Raw genomic sequence first — 21,405 nt, 5'->3', positions numbered from 1 at the left:
TCTTTCAGGAAGGTTATCAGGGCGGCACGGAGCTCGCTATCCAATCCTACTCCGATTTTGATTTCTTGATCCAGGAACTTGCCATTGATGAAAATGGACTCAGTGAGGTCACCTTTTAGCTGCTTCCGAACTGGATTTTTCGGGACCTCGNATTCACGGACAACTCTTCGCGGAAGCGAGATTCGTGCCAGAGGCAGTTCTTAAGCGCGGCCAGGGCTGTGGAGTCCGAAAGTCCAGGAATTTTGACCTGGATCTCCTTGAACTTTGTTATGTAAGACCGAAGGGACTCTCCAGCCTTTTGGCTTAAGTTCCAAAGCTGAGCATCCGTCACCGCAGTTTCGATTAGGCTAGAATACTGCTTCACGAACGAGGTCGACAGCCCGGTAAAGTTTGTTATGGAGCCAGCTGCTAAGGATGCTAACCAAAGCAGTACCGGTCCACTAAATGTTTCTGCGAACAGCTTGCAGTACCCAGCGTCTGCTTCATGGGGCTCGAGGTCCACCCGGCTAGCTGTCAGCAAGAAAGTCTTGAGGTGATTGGTCGGATCTCCTTTTCCTTCGTAGCTCGAGAACTTAATTTTGCCAGTGTCCTTGATGCGGACTCGGGCTATTTGGTCGGAAAAAGGAGTTCGCCTCGACTCCTCGATCACTCGGAATATATCCGGAGCTGAGGTGGTTGCACTATGCATCACAGACCGCATGTCCCGAATTTCGCTCTGCATGCGGAAGATCTCGGGATTGACAGTATATCCCGCAGCCGAAGTGTTTCCATCTACGGGGAGAGGAAGACGGACTGGGACCTCGGAAGATCGGACGACGCCAGGCTGAACCGGTGTGCGAACATCGCCGGCCAGCGGTAGCGCTGTTTGTGTGTTGGTTTGAGGTGGGAACGAATCTCCCGGAGTGACATTTGTTGCTGCTACTTGCGAGGTGGAAGGTGGTGTCACACCGGAGAAATCCAAAGCGCGTCGACGCGGGTTTTGGTCGGAGGACAGGAGGTCGACCCGGTCGGCGTAGGCGCGGTGGGAGGCCGAGAGATCGGCTACGGACGTCGTGACTTCCTCCAAACGAGTGGAAATCTGCCCCTCCAAATTGTCGAAACGTTCAGTAAGAGCGGCGGAGGCGGCTTGCTGACGGTCGGACTTCTCGGACAAGTCCTGCAGGAGCTTCTGGATCACCTCCAAGGATGCCTGATCGGGAGAGCTGGCTGCCATAGCGGTGGTTGTGTGGAATGAACTTGCGTATGAAGTCGGAACTGGTGAGAGTCAGGCGATAACTCCCCTCCTTCTAGCGCCAAATGTGAGAACAGAGAATATGCTTCTCCTTCCGAAGTGATTTTAATTGTGGAGGAGCTTGTCGCCGTAAACAGTTCCGAACTAAAATAATAAGAGTTTTAGAATTTGAATTTGTATTGCCTTTTTCTGGAAAAAAATCTCGGGATCCTTTACAAATGACCTCCCCCTTACATATTTATACCGACCCATTTACTACTCAATTAATACGGAATTAATAGTGCGCGATCCGCGCAGCCTAATTAACCCTCTTAAATGCGGGAATCTTTGACCGGGCCCGAGCTGCGAGCTGTCGAGCACGAAACGTCTCCGTGCTCCCTTCCTTTCTCCGGGCCTGATGGGCCGATCAATAACACCTCCTCGGCCCATTAGGCAAGCCTGACTTAGGCCCTCTTGCCTATTGCCCGAGATGGTAGATCGTGGGTACAACAGAATGCTGATAACATATTTATATGGTGAATGAGTTTGGGGTTTAATGAATAAATTAATCGTACGCGTATGTATTAGGGTTTAATTTTACGTATAACACAACGCGAGACCATATGCTTATCTGTCGTTTTAAGTTGTAATTAATATGAGTTCATCTATAATAGCGTCAAGTCACCTTCGGAAAGCTCGCTGCTTGCCCGATAACATGTGTTCTACATACACTTTTGGTCAAATCTCAAACAACATAGTTGCACTATTATAATCACAATGAGAAAATAATCAAAATTATCATTTATTACTCCCTTGTGACTGACTGAAATTGAGAACTAATCTAAACAAATGCATTACTACTTTACATACTTAACATGTGATCGTTATGTATGAAAACATTATATTTCTTTCTTTTCAAACCAAACATTATCTACAAACATAATTAAAACTAATTGCACTCAAACGAGGCACTAAAAAATAGTACTAATAAGTAATAAACAAACCCATTTCATTGCCAAGCGAGCAAAAAGTGAATATGTTATATATATCAGCGTCGAGTCACGTTGGGGAGTAAGAAAGTTGGCTGCTTGCACGATAACGTTTGTTCTATATATATTTCTTCTTTCGTATTAAACATTAGTATTTATCTTCTTACTTATTTAAACGTCATCTACAAATTAAAAATAATTGCACTCAAACGTGTTATTTAATGATCCTTTCTTTGGTCTCCAAAACAATGATACTATGGTTCTAATGACGACATGATTTTATTTACAAAATAACCGTCTAAAACCACGAGGCTTCTTGTATATGACTATAAGACAAATATACATTGTAGAATTGGGTATTGAACTGACTTGGTTTATTGAAAGTCCCAACTTGGGTATTTATACAAGATACAAAGATGAGTAAGATAAACACAAAGAGCTAAAACTTAGGCTTATAACCTTTATCACAATAAACCATAAGCCTTATCATAATGTAGAGAGATATATCCGCAATACTCCCCCTCACGTTGGAGTGTGAGAGTCAAGAACACCCAACTTGGACAAGATATAGTGAAACTGATCCCGCCCCAATGCCTTAGTGAAAATATCCGCCAGTTGTTCATCAGTACGCACATGTTGCAATGTAATAACACCATCTCGATAAGAGTCCCGCACAGCGTGACAATCATTCTCAATGTGCTTAGTACGCTCATGGAAAACTGGATTAGTAGCTATGTGAATCGCAGCCTTACTATTGCAAAATAGACGAGCAGGAGTAGACAGATCGACACCCAATCCTTTTAACAACTTACGCAACCACTTAATTTCTTTTAAAGCAACAGCCATAGCCCTGTACTCGGCCTCAGCAGATGAATGAGACACAGTTTCCTGCTTCTTAGTCTTCTATGAGATAGGAGAAGTACCCAAGAACACGACATAAGCACTCAGAGAACGTCGTGTTAGTGGACAAGAAGACCAATCCGAATCACAATAAACAGTCAGTTGCAGGTCTTTATCAGGCTTGAGAAGAATACCGAGAGCAGGAACACCTTTGAGAAACCGGACAACACGCAAAGCAGCTTCCCAGTGAGCCGCACGCGGAGTCTTCATGAACTGAGCCAAGACATGCACCGAGTAACACAACTCAGGTCGAGTATGGAGAAGATACAATAAACGACCAATAAGACGACGGTATGGCTTAGGATCAAGAAGCAGAGGACCATCGTCCTTAGCAAGACCATGATTCTGTTCAAGAGGCGTAAAAGCAGAACGAGAGCCATCCAAAGCAGTGTCAGCAACAATATCCAGTGCATATTTCCGTTGAGAAAGAAATATACCCTCCGGTGATCGACTTACTTCAATGCCTAGAAAATATTTGAGCTTGCCCAAATCCTTCATAGAGAAGCAACGACTCAAATAGTCCTTAAACTGACGAAGCATAGAGATATGATTTCCACAAATAACAAGATCGTCGACATATACTAGGACATGAAGTTCAGCAGCATCACGAGAATAGGAGAACAGAGAGTAGTCATCATAGGATTGAATAAAACCGAATCAAAGCAAAGAATCAGACAGCTTCTTAAACCAACAACGTGGAGCCTGCTTTAAACCATAAAGAAACTTGCGAAGACGACATACTTTACCAGGATGAGTGTGACGAAAACCCGGAGGAAGCTTCATGTAAACCTCTTCATCAAGATCACCATGAAGGAAGGCATTATTAACATCCATCTGATACACCTCCCATTGATTTGGAGCCACCAAACGCAAAAGAGTCCGAACTGTGGTCATACGAACAACCGAAGCAAATGTGTCATGGTAGTCTTCACCCTCAACCTGATTATTACCAAGAGCCACCAAGCGAGCCTTATAACGTTCTAACGAGCCATCCGCATGATACTTTGTTTTGTAAACCCATTGACAACCAATCGCAACTTTGTTGGGAGGCAGATCAACAAAATCCCAAGTGCGGTGAATTTCAAGAGCATCGACCTCCTTAGTCATAGCATCAGTCCAAACTTTGAACCGAGCAGCCTCTTTGAAGTGCTTTGGCTCCACATTAGAAACAATAGTAGCCAAATAAACCCGATGACCTGCAGAAAACTTATCATCGGGAATAAAAGCTGATAGTGGAGAGAAACACATACCTTGAACCGAAGACGAAGACTCGGAGGAAGCAGTGACAACATTAAGAGCGTAAACGGGTGTACTAATGATGTGGTAAAGAACATAGTCCTGCAAACGAACGGACGGAGTAGGTTGTCGTGAGCTTTTACGATGCGGAGCTGTAGCAGAAATGTCAACACTAATGGAACCAGAATCAACATCACTTGGCGGAGTGACTGCTTGAGTCGGAACAGAGGAGTCAACAGGAGGAGAAACAGAGGAGGTCTCACTTGAAGAAGGAAGACTCCCCCTGTCAATAACAGGCGATGATACAGAATCACTCCCCCTGTCCGGAATAGGCGAAGCGGTAGAAGATGGAGGAACAACCAACCAGTCATCATCAATAGGAACAGTCGATGGAGAGAACAAAGATGAAGGTTGTGCAGCGGAGAAAGGAAACGAATCCTCACAAAAGACAACATCACGAGAAATAACAAACTCGTCACGCTCCATATCATAAACTTTCCATCCCTTTTTACCAAAAGGATAACCAAGAAATACGCACAAACGACTTCGTTCACCGAACTTATCCTTGTCACGAGTGACACGATGAGTATAACAAGCACAGCCAAAAACACGAAGCTGAGAGTAGTCTGGCTTACAGCCATAAAGAAGTTCATACGGAGTAAGTCCTTTATGAATGGAAGAAGGAGTCCGATTTATCAAATACGCAGCTGTCAACACTGCCTCTCCCCAAAACTTGATTGGCAATGTAGCTTGAAAAAGCAATGCTCGAGAGACATTAAGTATATGCCTGTGTTTACGCTCCACTCTCCCATTTTGTTGTGGAGTGCCAACGCAAGAAGTCTGATGAACAATGCCAGTCTCACGAAAATAAGATGACAAACACATGAACTCTGTACCATTATCACTGCGAACAATCTTTATTGCTTTGTCAAACTGTTTCTGAGCTTACGTAATGAAATTGGTAAGAACACGTCTCACTTCGGATTTCTCAAGTAACAAGTAAGTCCAAACTGCTCTAGAATAGTCATCAACAATTGTAAGAAAGTAAACTGCACCACAAGAAGAGGGAACACGATATGGACCCCAAACATCACAATGGATTAATGAAAAACACTCTTGAGTTTTATTAATACTTTCTGGAAAAACTTCTCGAGTTTGTTTAGCACGAAAGCAAACATCACATGAGTCAAAACCAACAGCGGAAGAAGACTGAGAAAACAAATGTAGAGAAGAAAGCACTGAAAAACTCGGATGTCCTAAACGACGATGCCACAAAGCTCTATCAAGCGAAACCGTTGCTGAATGTATCGTTGTTGGAACCACATCCGTAAGATAGTACACACCGTTACGCTCTTCACCGCTTCCAATCAGAGTCTTCGAAAAACGGTCCTGAAGGAAACAAATTGTATCAGTGAATGTAGCAAAACACTTGGTTTGTTTCAAAATCTGAGAGACGGAGATTAAAGTGCAGTTTAAAGAAGGAACATAAAGAACATTCGTCAACGAGACTTTGGCCGTAAGAAATAAAACACCCACACTTGTAGCAAACGTGTTGCTACCATCGGCAAAACTGACCGAACACGTCGGAACAGACACAACATTGGTCAATAAAGAGAATCTCCCAGTCATATGGTGAGATGCTCCTGTGTCCAAAATAATATCACCAAGTTCAAGCTTACCAGACAATTTTTCAGAACTACCGCTGACTGATTTTTCTTGAATCATCTGAGTCAAGACCTTCAACTGATCGGATGTAAAAGAAGGAAAAACAGAGGAATTGGAACTAGTCGCATGAGCAGTCACAGGTTGCCCACGTCCTCTTCCTCCTCCATTAACCATGGAACCACAACCTCCTCTACCTCGACCAGAAGAACCACGACCACCACTGTTACCTTGTGCATTACGTTCCATCCACCAATCAGGAAAACCGACAAGCTGCCAGCAATCCTTCTGTTCATGTCTGGTACGACCACAATGATTGCAAGAACGAGGCTTCCCCAGAATAGAAACAGTTTGATCAGACCGAAGCGAGGACTGCTCATGAGTGTCACCACGGGCCACAAAACCGACAGCATCATGATTCTGTTGTTGAAGACGAGCAGAGGACATCCTCTGTTCTTCACGAATCACTTTGGAGTAAGCCACAGCAAGACTAGGGAGAGGATCCATACCAATAAGTGTAGTGCACAGACCACCAAATCTTGAATCGTCCAACCCCATCACAAACTGATGAAGTTTCTCTTCATCTCTTTCTGTCACAATAGCGGACAAGGTAACTCCACAAGGACAAACGGGACTCACACGATAATTCTTCAACTCGTCCCAAAGATTGCACAATCTTCCATAATACTCCATAACAGACTGACCTTCTTGCTTACACGAAGCAAGTTTAGCTTTGATTTGGTGAACATGCACCTTATTACCAACAGAGAAACGATGTTGCAGGTCTTCCCACAAATCTTGTGCACTGGAAACAAAAGTCACGGTCGCTTTCAATTTAGGTTCAATTGACGACCGGATCCAACCGATGATCATAGAATTCACCGTTTTCCAGTTATCAAGATCAGGACTATCATTAGAAGGCCTGGGAATAGCACCGCTGATGAATCCAGTCTTGCGTTTGGCTTGAAGAGCATTCAACATCTCTTCTGACCACTGGATGTAATTATCTTCGGTTAACAATACCGAGGTAATCATAGCACATGGGTTGTCAGAACTTGACAACGTGTACGGAGAGACAACGGTCTTTGAGTCAGTTTGAGCAACAACGGCACCGGTAACAGGAACTTCATTATCACTCATGATTTTCTTGTCACGCAAGAAAGTACAAAACAGAGAAAGATTTGAAACTGAGAAAGAACAAGAGAATCGAAATAAACGAAGAAAAAGAGAGTTTTTTTTTTTTAGACTGATTTTGGCTCTGATACCATGTAGAATTGGGTATTGAACTGACTTGCTTTATTGAAAGTCCCAACTTGGGTATTTATACAAGATACAAAGATGAGTAAGATAAACACAAAGAGCTAAAACTTAGGCTTATAACCTTTATCACAATAAACCATAAGCCTTATCATAATGTAGAGAGATATATCCGCAATATACATCATAACTATAAGACAAATTAACTACAATAGTAATGTTGCATTAATACGACATATATAGTAATAAGTCAATTTATTGTAAATTTTGCAACAAATAAGAAAAAAATGTGCAAAAATTACGAATTTGCAATGCTCAAACAGAAAAAATATAAAATATGTGTTAATTATGTTGCAACATCATGATTTGCAATAATATGTTGAATTTATATACATTTTTGGAGATATTTATGAAATAAATCATGAAGTTCATACCTATTTACAAGCATACCATTGACATTAATTATTATTTTTTAATTTAATTAATTAATATTAAATTTCAATTTTGGAAAACAAGATTTTCCATCCTAATAAAATTTTCAAAACAATAGGAACCACTCCCTTTAACATTAAGTATTTTATTTATGATTAATTTAATTATATTAAGTTTCCAATTTTACAAAATAATATGAATTAATTCTATAAACACACACAATATTTTTCTTCTATAAATCACTAGCTACTTATTTAGTTGTATGTTATAGTTCCTATAATATAAAATAATTAACCTCAAACAAAAGACTTTCTATACTAACTAATATATATATATATATATATATATATATTTGTAAAGTTGTACATTTAAAATAATACAAATTATATTAGTTATATATATTGTTAATCTAAAAACAAATAACATTTTAATTTTATTAAAAAATAGCATCGCGGTGTATCGCGGGTGAATATCTAGTTATTGCAATATTTTTCAATGTTGTAACATCACTATTACTGTAGAAAGACAAGAATAGCTTTAGGAAACTATAGAAAGACAAGAATAGCTTCAACAGTGATAAGAATTGCCTCAACAATGATAAAAATGTCAACTTAATCATTTTCGTTTTTGTCTGAGATGAAAGAAAAATGTAAAGTGTTAGATTTGATCAGTGTTCAAGAAAGCGCTAGGCGGTATCTGGGCAGTGACCTAGCACCTAGCGCCTAGAACGCCTAATCGGGACCTAGACGGTTTTTAGGCGGTTTAGGCGTTTACAACATAAAATATTATATATATAACATTATGTACAATTATGTTAGAAAAATAAAAATAAAATTATAAATTATAAACAAAAATAAGAAAAATACATTTATTTAAGTTATATTAACAATATATAAACATTTATAATTATGTATACAGATATACATTTTTCAACGTTGTAACATCACTATTTTCTTGTAGTGGATCTAAATGTGAAAAAAGTATTTTTTTTATAAATAATTTATTATCATATTATTTATTTTCATAAGTAATATGAAAATAAAATAACAAAAATTAGATTTACACATTGTAATTATTTTAAATAATCTAATACGAAGAAGACGACTTATTTCGGTTATCTTTAACCAAAAACTAAACCAAATTAAATTTCAATGGTTTACATGAACTAATTTGGTTTGCTCGGTTTATTAGATTACATCGATGCTGTAATAGGAAACAATAAATAAAAGGAGTTTTAACACACACGTCAGTTTTGTCTATTGACAACGTAATCAGCAAGAAACAGCAATGGAGCTGCCTTGTCTGAATCAAACGTTTTAAGATGTTCCCGAGCTTCTCTGTTCAACTTGTCAGCATATTCTCTCGACTTCTCCACTCCCATCAACTTGATAAGACTTGGTCACATCAAGCACATCATCCACCACCTGAAACATCAACCCAACGCATCTCGCTTAACTCCTAAGGCTTTCGACTTCTTCATCTGGCCCACCTCCCACTATACCTCCCATAACAGCTGCCGCTTCAAGCAACGTGGCCGTTTTATGAATATGTATAAACTCAAGATGCTTTAAACCCACTTCACTATTATCGAAGCTCATTCCTTCTCCAGCCAAATCCGCCGCTTGACCAGCAACGAGCCCTTCCGTTCCAATGCCTTTCGCCATCTCTAGAACGGCTCGGAGAACTCTCTTTGGATGAACGTCCAAAGAGGTGGATTCCACAGTGTGCTTGATGGCCAAAGCTATGAACGCATCAACTGCCAAGATGGCTATATTTTCGCCGAAGACTTTATGATTTGTGGGTTTTCCGCGGCGGAGGCTGTCATTGTCCATACAAGGTAGATCGTCTTGGATGAGTGATGAAGCATGGATCATCTCAATCGCACATGCGGCAGGCATTGCGGTTGACTCTTTCCCACCCACGAGCTCGCATGCAGCCAGACAAAGCATTGGCCTTATGCGTTTCCCGCCCGAGAATAGCGTGTACCTCATGGCCTCACGGATCTTCATTACTGGCGGCTGGCAGAGTGGAACAGCCTCGTCTAGTGCCTGATTGACAAGCTTAGATTTACGGATCATGTACGACAAGAACTTTTCAGATTCATAGCCTTCAACAATCGGGGTGTGGCTTGGCAGATCAAGGTGGCGGGTCTGGCCGACATTGAAACGCGGCCTTATAAATCTCCAAAACAAGAAGTGAAGAGAGATGAAGATGGAGATGAAAGTGTAAACAAGTGCTTCTTTATTTTCCATCTTTGGCTTTGGTTTGTTCGTTCTTAATCGCAATGTTGATACCATATTTATAGTGGACGAGCTTACTAAATTAGTCAATAAATCACAGTTATTGATTTTTGAAGCAACTGAATTACGTAAAACACAATGAAAACAGCTTACTCTCGTTGTAAGTTGTATATTATCATATGGATCATATATGGATTCATAGCGCCGGGGCACGTTGGGAGCGTTTACAAAACTGTTGGCTAGCACGCTAACATTATTATAAGGGAAAAACAAAAATGTCATTAACTACTCTCATGTTTCGCTAGCTAGTATGTAAATGCATATAATTACCGTTGCATTTACTACTTAACATGTGAGCTTTAATCAAAAAAAGACTAATTTTCTCTCTGTTTTCTTAGCAATTATTGTATGCAATTATGCAAAACGCAAAAGACAAAATATTTTTAATTCCGTTTGATATTTATGTTGTAATAGAATAATTGAGGAAAACAATAAAGGAGTGTAATTCAAACATGAATTTAAGTAAAATATTAAACAAAGCTTAATCCATTAATTGTTACTACTAAAGTACTGTAGTTGACCAAAAAAATAATAATAAAGTACTAATCAAATATATAATCAGTTATAATAAGTTCGAAGTGGTTAACATTCACATGTTCCCTCAAGATCTCTCATTAACAATCTCCGAAACTGGAAAGTTCATTGACAAAAAAAGTAGCATCAACAACTCAAATCAAAAATAAGAAAAATCTGTAATTTGTATTATTTCTCTCTTTATTTTTAGTTTAAGAGATTGAACAGGTTGAAAAAATTATTCAACCAATTTTCACTATTTGTATTGTAAAGATTGAAGGAGGTTGGAAAAAATTATTCAGCCTGTTCAACTCAAAAAATTGAAAAAATAAACTAATCCTACAGCAAAAATCTTCAACTTGTTCAACTACAATTTTGGAGATGAATGAGTTGAATATTATTCAATCCAGTTTTGTTCAACCCATTTTTTTTTTTATTTTTCGCATCCATTTGCAGCAATAGTTTCAACTAGTTTAGCATGTGCATATAGAGCTTTCAGAATTATTGTATGCCAAATATATAGTACAAAATACAAATTGATGGAAACCCCAATATATCCTGCTTTAGTGATTGCATCCAAAGGGACAAGTGAAGACCGTTAGCCATTAAGTAGAATATGAGGCCTAAGTTTGTATACGGGTCTCGTGTGTTTTATTGCATTTTTTTTAATTCTTGTTATTATACTTTTCATTGGACACATATTTTGGTTGTTAAGCTTTTGTTGAGCAATAGTGTCAGTTTTGTCTGTTGAGAATGTAATCAGCGAGAGACAACAAAGGAGCCACCTTGTCTAAATCAAACCCTTGAAGATGTTCCCGAGCTTCTCTGTTCAATCTCTCTGCATATTCCCTCGATTTTTCCATTCCCATCAGTCTTGGGTACGTTAGCTTTCCGGCGATCAAATCTTTACCTGCAGTCTTTCCCAACTCCTCCGATGACTTGGTCACATCAAGCACATCATCCACCACCTGAAACATCAACCCAATGCATCTTGCGTAACTCCTAAGCTTCTCTATTTCTTCATCCGACCCACCTCCCATTATAGCTCCCGTGACAGCTGCCGCTTCAAGCAACGCTGCCGTTTTATGAATATGTATAAACTCAAGATGCTCTAATCCCACTTCGTTATTATCAAAGCTCATACCTTCTCCAGCCAAATCCGCCGCTTGACCTGCAACAAGCCCCTCCGTCCCCACTGCTTTCACCATCTCCTGAACGGCCCTGAGAACCCTCTCTGGAGGTACGTCCATTAAGGTTGATGTCGCGGCCTTTTGGACAGCCAAAGCTATGAGCGCATCAGAAGCTAATATGGCTATACCTTCTCCAAAGACTATATGGTTAGTGGGTTTCCCACGGCGGAGGCTGTCGTCGTCCATGCAAGGGAGGTCGTCTAGGATGAGAGACGATGCGTGGAGCATCTCAACCCCACATGCAGCGGCCATTGCGGTTGACTCATGTCCACCCACGAGCTCGCATGCAGCTAAGCAAAGCATTGGTCTTACACGTTTGCCATCCGAGAGAAGCGTATACCTCATAGCCTCATGGATCTTGAGTACTGGCTCGCGGAAAGGAACGGCCTCTTCTAGTGCTTTATTGACGGACTTAGCCTTATTGGCCATATAAGACATGAACTCAAACTTATAGCTCTTGGGAGAAGTCAGACGGGCGCCGCGGATGTTAAGGTGGCGGTTCAGCCTCAACGTAGACGTAACTTCAGTGTAACGTGGCCGGAATCTCCAGAACAAGAGTTGGAGAGAGAAGAAGAAGGAGATGAGAGTGTAAACAAGAGCTTCTCGAGTATCCATATTTGGCTATCTTGGTTTGATTTTTGGAAAAAACTTGGACTGCTGGTATATTTATAATGAGAGAATGTAGGGTTTACTTAATAAAATAAATTAATTAATCGTACGCCTATTAAGTAGTAAATTCTCAACGCTAAACCACCATGCCTATCTGTTGTTTTAAGTTGTACGTAATATGATTTCACAATAGCGTCGAGTCACGTCTGGAAAGCTGGCTGCTTGCAAGATAACATGTGTTCTACATACGTCACTTTAATTTTGCTCAATGATCACGTTTCTATATACGAGAAAAAGAATCAGAACTATCATTTACTACTCCCATGTGATTGACGATCGACTTAAATTGAGAACTAATCTAAACAAATCGTTAGTTTCATTTGCATTACTACTATAACAGTTAACACGTGATCGTTACATGTATGAAAACATTATTTTTCTTTCTTTCGAATCAAGCATTATCTACAAATATAATTAAGAATAATTGCACTCAAACGAGACAACAAAAAATAATAACAAACTCATTTCATTGCCAAGCGAGCAAAAGTGAATATGTTATAAATAAACGTCGAGTCACGTTGTGAGCTGGCTGCTTGCACGATAACATTATTTTTTCTTCTTTCGTATTAAACATCATCTACAAAATTAAAAATAATTGCCCTCAAACGTGTTATTTTAAGATCCTTTCTTTGGTCTCCAAAACAATGATACTATATGGTTTTAATGACGACATGATTTTATTTACAAAATAACCGTCTAAAACCACGAGGCTTCTTGTATATGACTTGTTTGTGCTCCGTTAATGATGTACTATCAACCTTAAGTGTAGGAGGCACCGTGTCTTTTGCGGGCTGTGTCTCAGTTCCGTTTGCAGGAGGAGCCTCAAGTTTCTTGGGAGGTGGAGGTGGGTTTAAGTTTGCATCTTTATACTCGACGCCATATTCCATTGCCGACAGTTCAATCCCTGTCTTCACGAGCATCTTCATGAGCACTCCAATTTCAATGTTCCCACATAAGTATGCCATCGGAGGAGATCCCATAGCTGCAGGTTGTGCGTCTAAGGTAAAAGATACACCTGAAACCAAACCCACATGAATCAAAACTAAACAAAAACCTAAAACATTTTTGTCCAAAAATTGATGATCTAGCTAGAGAAAAATACTGAACCTTGGATGGTCTTCAAAGCTCCCATGATTTTCTTATACCAACTTATTTCTAATGTGTTTATCTCGAAGCGACATCTCTAGAGAAGCCAAAAAACACACAATGTTAAATTTAAAACCATTGATAAGTACTGGAAGCAGTGAAAAAGGAAAGAAGTTGTGAGAAATATAACAAACCATGAAGTGGGAATTTGGTCTCCGGGTTCCTTGTGGATCCTCTTCATATCCATAATCAATTCGGAAAAGCTCAACGTACCTTCTCGCTACATACAATTTCTTAATGAATACGATAGGATCAACTTCTCCCCGTAGATATACCAACCAGTCTGACACATCGAGCTTTAAACCTTTCATGTTTCAGAGAATGACAAACACAGTTTTAATTAGTCTTGTGTATTTGACAAGAAAATCTTCAAGGCTCAAAGTTCTTTAATTACCTCCAATGCCCTTGTAGATTTTATTTAACATCTTTTCATAACCTTTGAGTCCAATATTCACAGCAAAAACACATGTCTGTTTCATAAAGTTACCCTGGAAATATTAGAGGAGGATCAAGAAAAATATAGATTATTTATTGGAAAAAGATGTATTAAAACAGAGAATTACTTACCAATGGAGTAGCCTGCATCGTTCTGAGTTTCTTCTAGAGCTGTGTAATGCTTAGATGATAATTGGAACAACTTAGATTAGATGAGCTTGAATTAGCTTCTATGATTCTAGTTTCCTCTTTTATTTGTCCGTATATTTTTTTGTTTCCATAATGTAGAGATTTATTGCCTTTTAGCTTAGTAATCGTATATAAAATCATAACTAGAAATATTCCATATACACAAAAACTTTCCAATTTCTTTACCACTACGGCACTCATACATCATGTGAGTTTTCTTTTTTTGTTTTTAGGTGAGCCAAGCGGATTTTATTTTAACAAAAAGTAAGCCACCGTCGATTTGGCAAAAGAGGATTCTCGTCAATCAAAGTCTTATATCTCATAAGATTTTCTTTTGGATTTGCAAGATGAACAAATAAAAAAAATGAATTACCAAGTCTGCACGCCACAAACAAGATTATTCAAATCAAATACAGTGGAACAAATAATTCAACGGGGAAAAAGCCAAAACCAAATTGCCTTGTGAAAAAAAGGACATCAGAATACTATTATTAGCACCAAGTGGAAAAATAAGCAGAACAAAGGTGTGTGTGTATATACCAATCAGATCCAAGAAGGGTCTTCAAGTTATGCACTGTGGTATATGTTTCTACATTCCTTCGTCCTCGATAGCTGAGCTCTTCTGATTTAGTGGCTGCAATGCAGATTCTGGTAACGTGTTTTGCTTTAGATTCTTTTTTATTGTTGCCACTTCCAACTTGTGTCTCCTCTTCAACTTTTCCATTTTCTTCTTTAGCTTCTCGTTTTCTTCTTCTGCTTCATTGAACTTTTCCTACAACCAAATATGTTCATAGTGGGAGGCCAAAACTCAGAAAACAATGTCACACTCACAAACCATGGTTTTCATCAATTAGAATTTGAAAACTTTGTTTTGTTACCTCAGCAGCTGATGCTGATTGTTCGGCTTCTCTGAGTCTAACAAGAACTTCTCCAGCAGTATGAACAGCTTCAGCAGTATTCCTTAGTTGAATCTTGAGGCTTACGTTTTCTCTCTTCAACAAATCCCTTTCTCGTTCTCTTTCTACTCTAAGAGCTGAGAGCTCAGTAGCAAGTGACTTCGCGAAACGAGAACCGCAACCCTTTTTTCCAGCCTTTGCTACTGCCTTCTTCAACTCTGTTATCCATTCCACTGTTGCTTTATGCTTTGATCCTAAGTCGTTGTACTTCTCTTGTAGCTCTGTGTAGTGTTCAACAAACCTGGCATGACCTAGAACAGATCTTCGAAGTGCATCCTCTAACTCCTCAGAAGATAGTTTCTCTTGTTTAAGCTGTGCTTCAGCTTTCTCTGCACGCGTACGTTGAGTTTCAATCTCAATTCTGAGTTCATTGGTCAATGATATCCACTCGCTTTCCATTTCTGTGCACTTGAGTCTTTCTTCTTCTATATCTTTTTCAGAAGTCTTGTTGCGGAGTTGAAATGAACGAGCCAACAGAGATGACCTCAGTTTGTCAGTGGACATGGTTACAGGCGTCTGCAACTTGGCTTTCAGATCTTCAATTTCTTTGAGTAATGCCTCCTTCTCGCCAATATCAAAGTCTGTCTTTTTGGAGTCGTCATCCGGGATTTGTTTTACGTCATATTTTTCATTTATGACTTCTGCTTGGCCACTCTCAACAACATCAGTACAGCTGAGATGCTGCAGAACCATTTAATTGGGATATATGTTACAATCTCTCATATTTTTCCACTATAGATATGGTCAGAGTAAGCTGAAGTAAGTACCAACCTGGTTTTCATTTGCAGAAGGAAGTCGTTCTCCATTACTTGCTCCCACAAGTTCTTCTGTTTCATCCTCAGTTTGAAGTTTGTGTTGCTCTACCTGAAAAAGATAATTTAGTAACCAGACTGCTTAACCATATGTGTTATTCAAGTTTTCAATAGACATTAGACACAGAAATTGGGTTACCAGGCGCGTTAGCTGTTCAATCTTGGCTGCTTGCTCTATGCACAATTTTTCAAGCTTTTGCTGCTTCTCAATAACCCCCTCCATATGATATCCATCCTGATTCATAATGAATCCAACAATGTTAGCTTCAGGATAGCTGTCATTTTAATTAAAATCTATAAAACATACTTTCTATGCTATATCACTTGTTATACTTACTCCCTCAACTACACTTGATAATTTGGAGCTGCAAAGTCTGCAGGAAGAACAGAGTGGCGACAGAGGTAGTCGATCATCTGTTAAAGATTTATCATCCTGTAGTATCTCTGTAGGAGGTTGCATGGTCAAATTATCAGAAGACAAAGAAACTGAGCATCGGTTTGATGCAGGGTTTAGCGGATTGTCAATAATATCCAAGCCTCTCCGCAGACTTGCAGCTAGAGACTCTGTAGAACCTGCGAATATCGTGCTTCCGCGTAAAGATGATCTGATATGTTGGCTCTCTGCAAAACAGGTGGACTTTATGCTCTGCGCCAGGCTATTCTGATTCCGGAGACATGATGAAGAGAGAGCTATGCTCTTCCTTAAAGAGTCTCTGATTTTAGGTGACTCTGACTGGATTGGTTCTTGCAAGATTAAGGATTGACGGCAGGGAATGACTGAAATGCGGTTTTCGAATGCAAATTCCTTTGTCTTTAATTTATTAACTGTATCTGCACTGTCTTCGTCATGTTCTTTCAAAGATTCACCAGAACCTTTATCTTCAGCTTCTGAACAAATCTCATCATCGTCCATATCATCGTCCATAAGCTCTGATTCGTCGAATGCTGTTACAAACGAAGAGCTGACTGACTCTCTGCTGACAGGGAGCTTCTTTAGTTTCTGGTTGAATGAACCACGCAAGGACTTGATCTGCTGATGCAGTTCCTTTACATCATCTTCATCAACTGTTATCTCTTCCTCGTCATTATCAATTTTTGGCAGCATCAAAGAGCGGTTAAGACTGACTCTTAGTTGATTCAAGCTTTCACGTGCATTCTTAGCTCCAAAATAATCGTTTTTACTCCCAACAGAATGACAAATATCGGCTTTGGCTCTTGTCAGTTCTTNTCAGAAGACAAAGAAACTGAGCATCGGTTTGATGAAGGGTTTAGCGGATTGTCAATAATATCCAAGCCTCTCCGCAGACTTGCAGCTAGAGACTCTGTAGAACCTGCGAATATCGTGCTTCCGCGTAAAGATGATCTGATATGTTGGCTCTCTGCAAAACAGGTGGACTTTATGCTCTGCGCCAGGCTATTCTGATTCCGGAGACATGATGAAGAGAGAGCTATGCTCTTCCTTAAAGAGTCTCTGATTTTAGGTGACTCTGACTGGATTGGTTCTTGCAAGATTAAGGATTGACGGCAGGGAATGACTGAAATGCGGTTTTCGAATGCAAATTCCTTTGTCTTTAATTTATTAACTGTATCTGCACTGTCTTCGTCATGTTCTTTCAAAGATTCACCAGAACCTTTATCTTCAGCTTCTGAACAAATCTCATCATCGTCCATATCATCGTCCATAAGCTCTGATTCGTCGAATGCTGTTACAAACGAAGAGCTGACTGACTCTCTGCTGACAGGGAGCTTCTTTAGTTTCTGGTTGAATGAACCACGCAAGGACTTGATCTGCTGATGCAGTTCCTTTACATCATCTTCATCAACTGTTATCTCTTCCTCGTCATTATCAATTTTTGGCAGCATCAAAGAGCGGTTAAGACTGACTCTTAGTTGATTCAAGCTTTCACGTGCATTCTTAGCTCCAAAATAATCGTTTTTACTCCCAACAGAATGACAAATATCGGCTTTGGCTCTTGTCAGTTCTTCCTGCAAAATTGGTTGTAAATGATATTTGAATGACATCCAACTTCGAAAACCGAAAGATAAAAAAGGCAATGGTGTTGGTGGAAGAGGGTATTACTTTTAGCAGACGAATCTGGTCACTCAAATCATTCACATCTTCTTCCGAGATCTCATTTATCATTGGCTTGTTTCCCATGGCTTTAGCCCGCTCACCAAATCTAAGAGTGCTCATCGTTCTTTTTGTGTCTCTGTGTTACACAAACGAGCTCTATTAGTACATCTAGTGTGCATCCTGTCATTAAGATGCTTAAGTGTTTTGAGCTTTATTCTTTCAGCATATTTAGCATTAATTTGAATGTTAACAAGATCATAGTATTGATTGAATCTTAGTACTTGGTACCATCAGGCTATTATCTTTAGATTTAACTAATTAGTGATAACAAGGTGAAGAAAAATACTTGTCGCTCGGAAAAATGTTGCACAGGATAGTGAGTTTTGAATTTCCACCAAGAGATTCTTGCAATAAATGCGTCAAGCATGAGGTTTTATGAAGACTGCGATCGGATATTCCAGGGTGAACGTTTTTCGCCAGAGCGTTTACAACATGGCTGCAACAATAGTTAAGAATGAAAATGTTAATAGAACACTAATGAAGTGGTTTAATTTTTGTTCCCTATTTTGGATGCTGATTTCTTAGTTGAGACCTATGAAAGTAACACAGGGAGTTCATAAAGATATACCCGAGCTCAGACAGAGACTTCTTCAAAAACTTTTCTTCCTCCACACAATGTTTAGTAGCGTCACGTACATTTGTTCCCACTCCAGCAAGATCAACAAGGTTGATCCTGCTTGTTCTGGTAGTATTGAAACATCTTGATGAGGCTCCCTGTGCGCAGATAGTATTTGATCATTCGCTCATCAGATTGGAATACGCAAAGATAGTCAAAAAAATAAGTATACCTTATTCCAAGACTCGACAATGAAAGAAAATATGACGTGTGATCGAGAACTTTGAAAACTTGTGCTAGTTGCTCCAACTTTTCTGCTTGAAAGGCCCTGAAAAGCAGAAGAAAGTGTACACCGGAACATGAGATATAGAGTTGGAATCAGTGGAGAAATGATTACTTCATCAACAGAAGCAAATAGCGGTTTCCAAGATATAGTGAAACGCTATACATAATATTCATAACCTTGAACACTTAATAGATGAAGCTGGCATGATACCTTCATAAGTATTTGAGCAACATCCTCGTAGCTATCTACATATTCCTCGGTCAACTTGTCGACATAAATACCATTCTTTGTATCATCCTTTATCTGCCGTATGAGACAATAAATAATAATAAAAAATTACACTCAACAAAGATTAGCAGTGGGAAGAAAACTGAATACTAGTGAAGCTAACCTTAAGGTTTCTCTGGGTTTGATCGATCAAATCACTGATTTGTCCATTGTATATCTGCAGGAAACGATTGAACAAACTCAGTCAGGAAATTCAAAAAGCATGTTTTGTCAAAAGAAAGAATCCTTCTTCATATGGGTTTGGAAAATACCTCAAGAAAGGAACAACGGCACTGATAGTTCACTTCTTTTCCTGCGGACTTCATCTTCTCCTGCACAATTGGGAAAAGGGTGACGCTCATTCATTAACCAACCAATCCTAACTCTCACAATCAAACAAAACCTTTTAGGAAATATAGTAAGAAGCATAACTTACTCTCTGGATTTCAGAAAACAGCAACTGAAAGATTCGAGGCGCGAGTCCTTGCTCGCCTTTAGGAGATGGATCCTCAAGCATTGAACCTGCAGGACCCCACATTGTATAGGTCTTGCCACTTCCATTCTAAGAGGAATCCAACAAAAGAGAAATATTTTCAACAACTTCGTATGGTGATCAAATTGGTCTCAGTAGGTAGCTCCTAAAAAACAATCATTCAATACCTGTCCATAAGATAACACACTAGTGTTGTAACCTGATAATGCATCCCGAACCAAAGGAACACCTACTAGTTGAAACACATCATCCTGGCATCAACAACAAGTAATAAACAAGTCAGACAAACACAATACAATAAAAGACAGCTCCTGATTTTTGTGTGTGTGAGAAAGAGAGTGGAACCTGATTTAGAATAGAGTCGAGAACAGAATCAAATGTAAACTGGCGATCCTGAACAGAATAGGAATCATTGGAAACTTTTTTAACTTTCCAGCAATACTCCTTTGTAGGTTTAATCCTCACCACAACCTTTTTGATATACAAAAATTGAGTTAGAACTTAGAACCCCCCCAATTTTTTTATAAGGAAAGAAAAGCAAAAGGCTCTTAATTTCCTTAAATCCGAGCAAAAGGATTCTCCAAAATTAGAAAGAACCAACCTTTACATGTGGATTCGAGGCTTCTTCTTCTTCTTCTTCCACTTCATTTCGAAGTTTCACTGCCGACACTCCCTTTCTCTGAAAAGGAATCACACAAAATTCAATCAACTGAGAAGAATCAACAAGACTCGAACCCATTAGGGGAAACATAGAAAAGAATCACACAATTCAATTCACTTACCCGAGACGATGAAACTTCACCTCGGCGATTGAATGATTTAGAGACGGATCGATTTCGCGGAGTGTGGATGTTTGGGTCGTGAGGAGGGAAGTTTTCGATGTCGGATCTAGGGTTCAAATGGGCGGATACGGATTTGGGTAGAAAACTCCATTTAGAGGAAGTGGGTAAGGCTCCGGTGAAGCGATTGTCTGCCATAGCTACCCAAAATAATGTCACAGCAGCTTGCGAGATCCAGCGATCGTGAGAGAAAGAGAGAATGGGAGAGAGAGAGAGAGACGAGTGAAAGATTCAAAATTTGAAGGAGAGGGAAATGAAAAAAAGTAATGATAAATTTTTGTTTGAATTCACTAAAATTAAAGATTCAAACTTTGATATTATCTATTCCTTCGGAATTCGGATCTACTTTACTCGACCGTTGTAGGATACTTTCCTTTTCTTTTTTTTTTTTTATCATATTTAAAAAGAAAAACAAATGATTGGTTATTAGGTGAGATATAATAGTTGATGCAGTTACAAAGATTTTGAATGGCCGGGGGACATTAATTTCTATAAAATTTCATGTATTCATTGATGCTTTGGTAAATCTAGTTTGATTGGTTTTAGTTACAAAGCTAGTCACTTTGATATATTATCCAAAAGTACTCTCTCATCCAACACAAGTGTTTTTAAGGGTCCTCAGGCTCTATGGCTCATTCTACCCGGAATCTGATTCATGTGAATACATGCATTAGCCAAGTGACTAAGCTAACCACCTTCTTTCTCTCTCTTTCACGACATATGGCTCTAGTTTTCATTTGACACATGGGACTAGGTCTTTTTAAATTACTGATCAAGAGTAACTGATGAACCTTAAGAATACTGACATTTTAAATTACTGAGTAAAGAGTGACTGATGAAGAAAATAAAATCTCAGCATTTGACTTTTTAATGTCTCTTTCACCACTAGGTCTTTTTAAGGTCTTCGTCCTGAAGAGCAACTGATGAAGAAAAT

General features: G+C 39.3%; 3 protein-coding genes and 1 pseudogene across 4 annotated transcripts; all 4 read right to left on the bottom strand.

Annotated features, from left to right (window-relative positions):
• Positions 1–9,938, bottom strand: part of LOC104746422 — a 10,241-nt pseudogene extending 303 nt beyond the window's left edge.
• Positions 11,233–12,304, bottom strand: LOC104746421 (geranylgeranyl pyrophosphate synthase 10, mitochondrial-like). 2 transcript variants are annotated; one of them, XM_019236963.1, is made up of 2 exons: positions 11,644–12,304; positions 11,233–11,556 (listed from the first exon to the last, which is right to left on the bottom strand). In XM_019236963.1, the coding sequence occupies exons 1-2, from the start codon at positions 12,302–12,304 to the stop codon at positions 11,234–11,236; spliced, it is 984 nt and encodes a 327-aa protein (XP_019092508.1). In that variant the 3' UTR covers position 11,233. The 2 variants fall into 2 exon arrangements, with proteins under 2 accessions (XP_019092508.1, XP_010466197.1); XM_010467895.1 differs by having other exon boundaries at positions 11,233–12,304.
• LOC104748358 lies at positions 13,036–14,089 on the bottom strand. Its single transcript, XM_010470013.1, has 5 exons — positions 14,072–14,089; positions 13,899–13,992; positions 13,639–13,808; positions 13,466–13,541; positions 13,036–13,373 (listed from the first exon to the last, which is right to left on the bottom strand). Exons 1-5 carry the CDS (start codon positions 14,087–14,089, stop codon positions 13,036–13,038), a joined length of 696 nt encoding a protein of 231 aa, XP_010468315.1.
• LOC104746420 (kinesin-like protein KIN-12F) lies at positions 14,498–20,729 on the bottom strand. Its single transcript, XM_010467893.2, has 18 exons — positions 20,415–20,729; positions 20,234–20,311; positions 19,978–20,103; positions 19,800–19,883; positions 19,576–19,701; positions 19,412–19,471; positions 19,264–19,317; positions 19,083–19,175; positions 18,819–18,914; positions 18,599–18,744; positions 18,317–18,466; positions 17,977–18,106; positions 17,433–17,882; positions 16,234–16,701; positions 16,036–16,131; positions 15,856–15,948; positions 15,007–15,765; positions 14,498–14,900 (listed from the first exon to the last, which is right to left on the bottom strand). The coding sequence occupies exons 1-18, from the start codon at positions 20,607–20,609 to the stop codon at positions 14,718–14,720; spliced, it is 3,387 nt and encodes a 1,128-aa protein (XP_010466195.1). The 5' UTR covers positions 20,610–20,729; the 3' UTR covers positions 14,498–14,717.

This window comes from Camelina sativa, chromosome 15 (genome assembly GCF_000633955.1).
Source record: "Camelina sativa cultivar DH55 chromosome 15, Cs, whole genome shotgun sequence".
Lineage (NCBI taxonomy): Eukaryota > Viridiplantae > Streptophyta > Magnoliopsida > Brassicales > Brassicaceae > Camelina > Camelina sativa.
The sequence above is the reverse complement of the archived record's forward strand: the minus strand, read 5'-3'. Positions and strand labels throughout refer to the sequence as shown.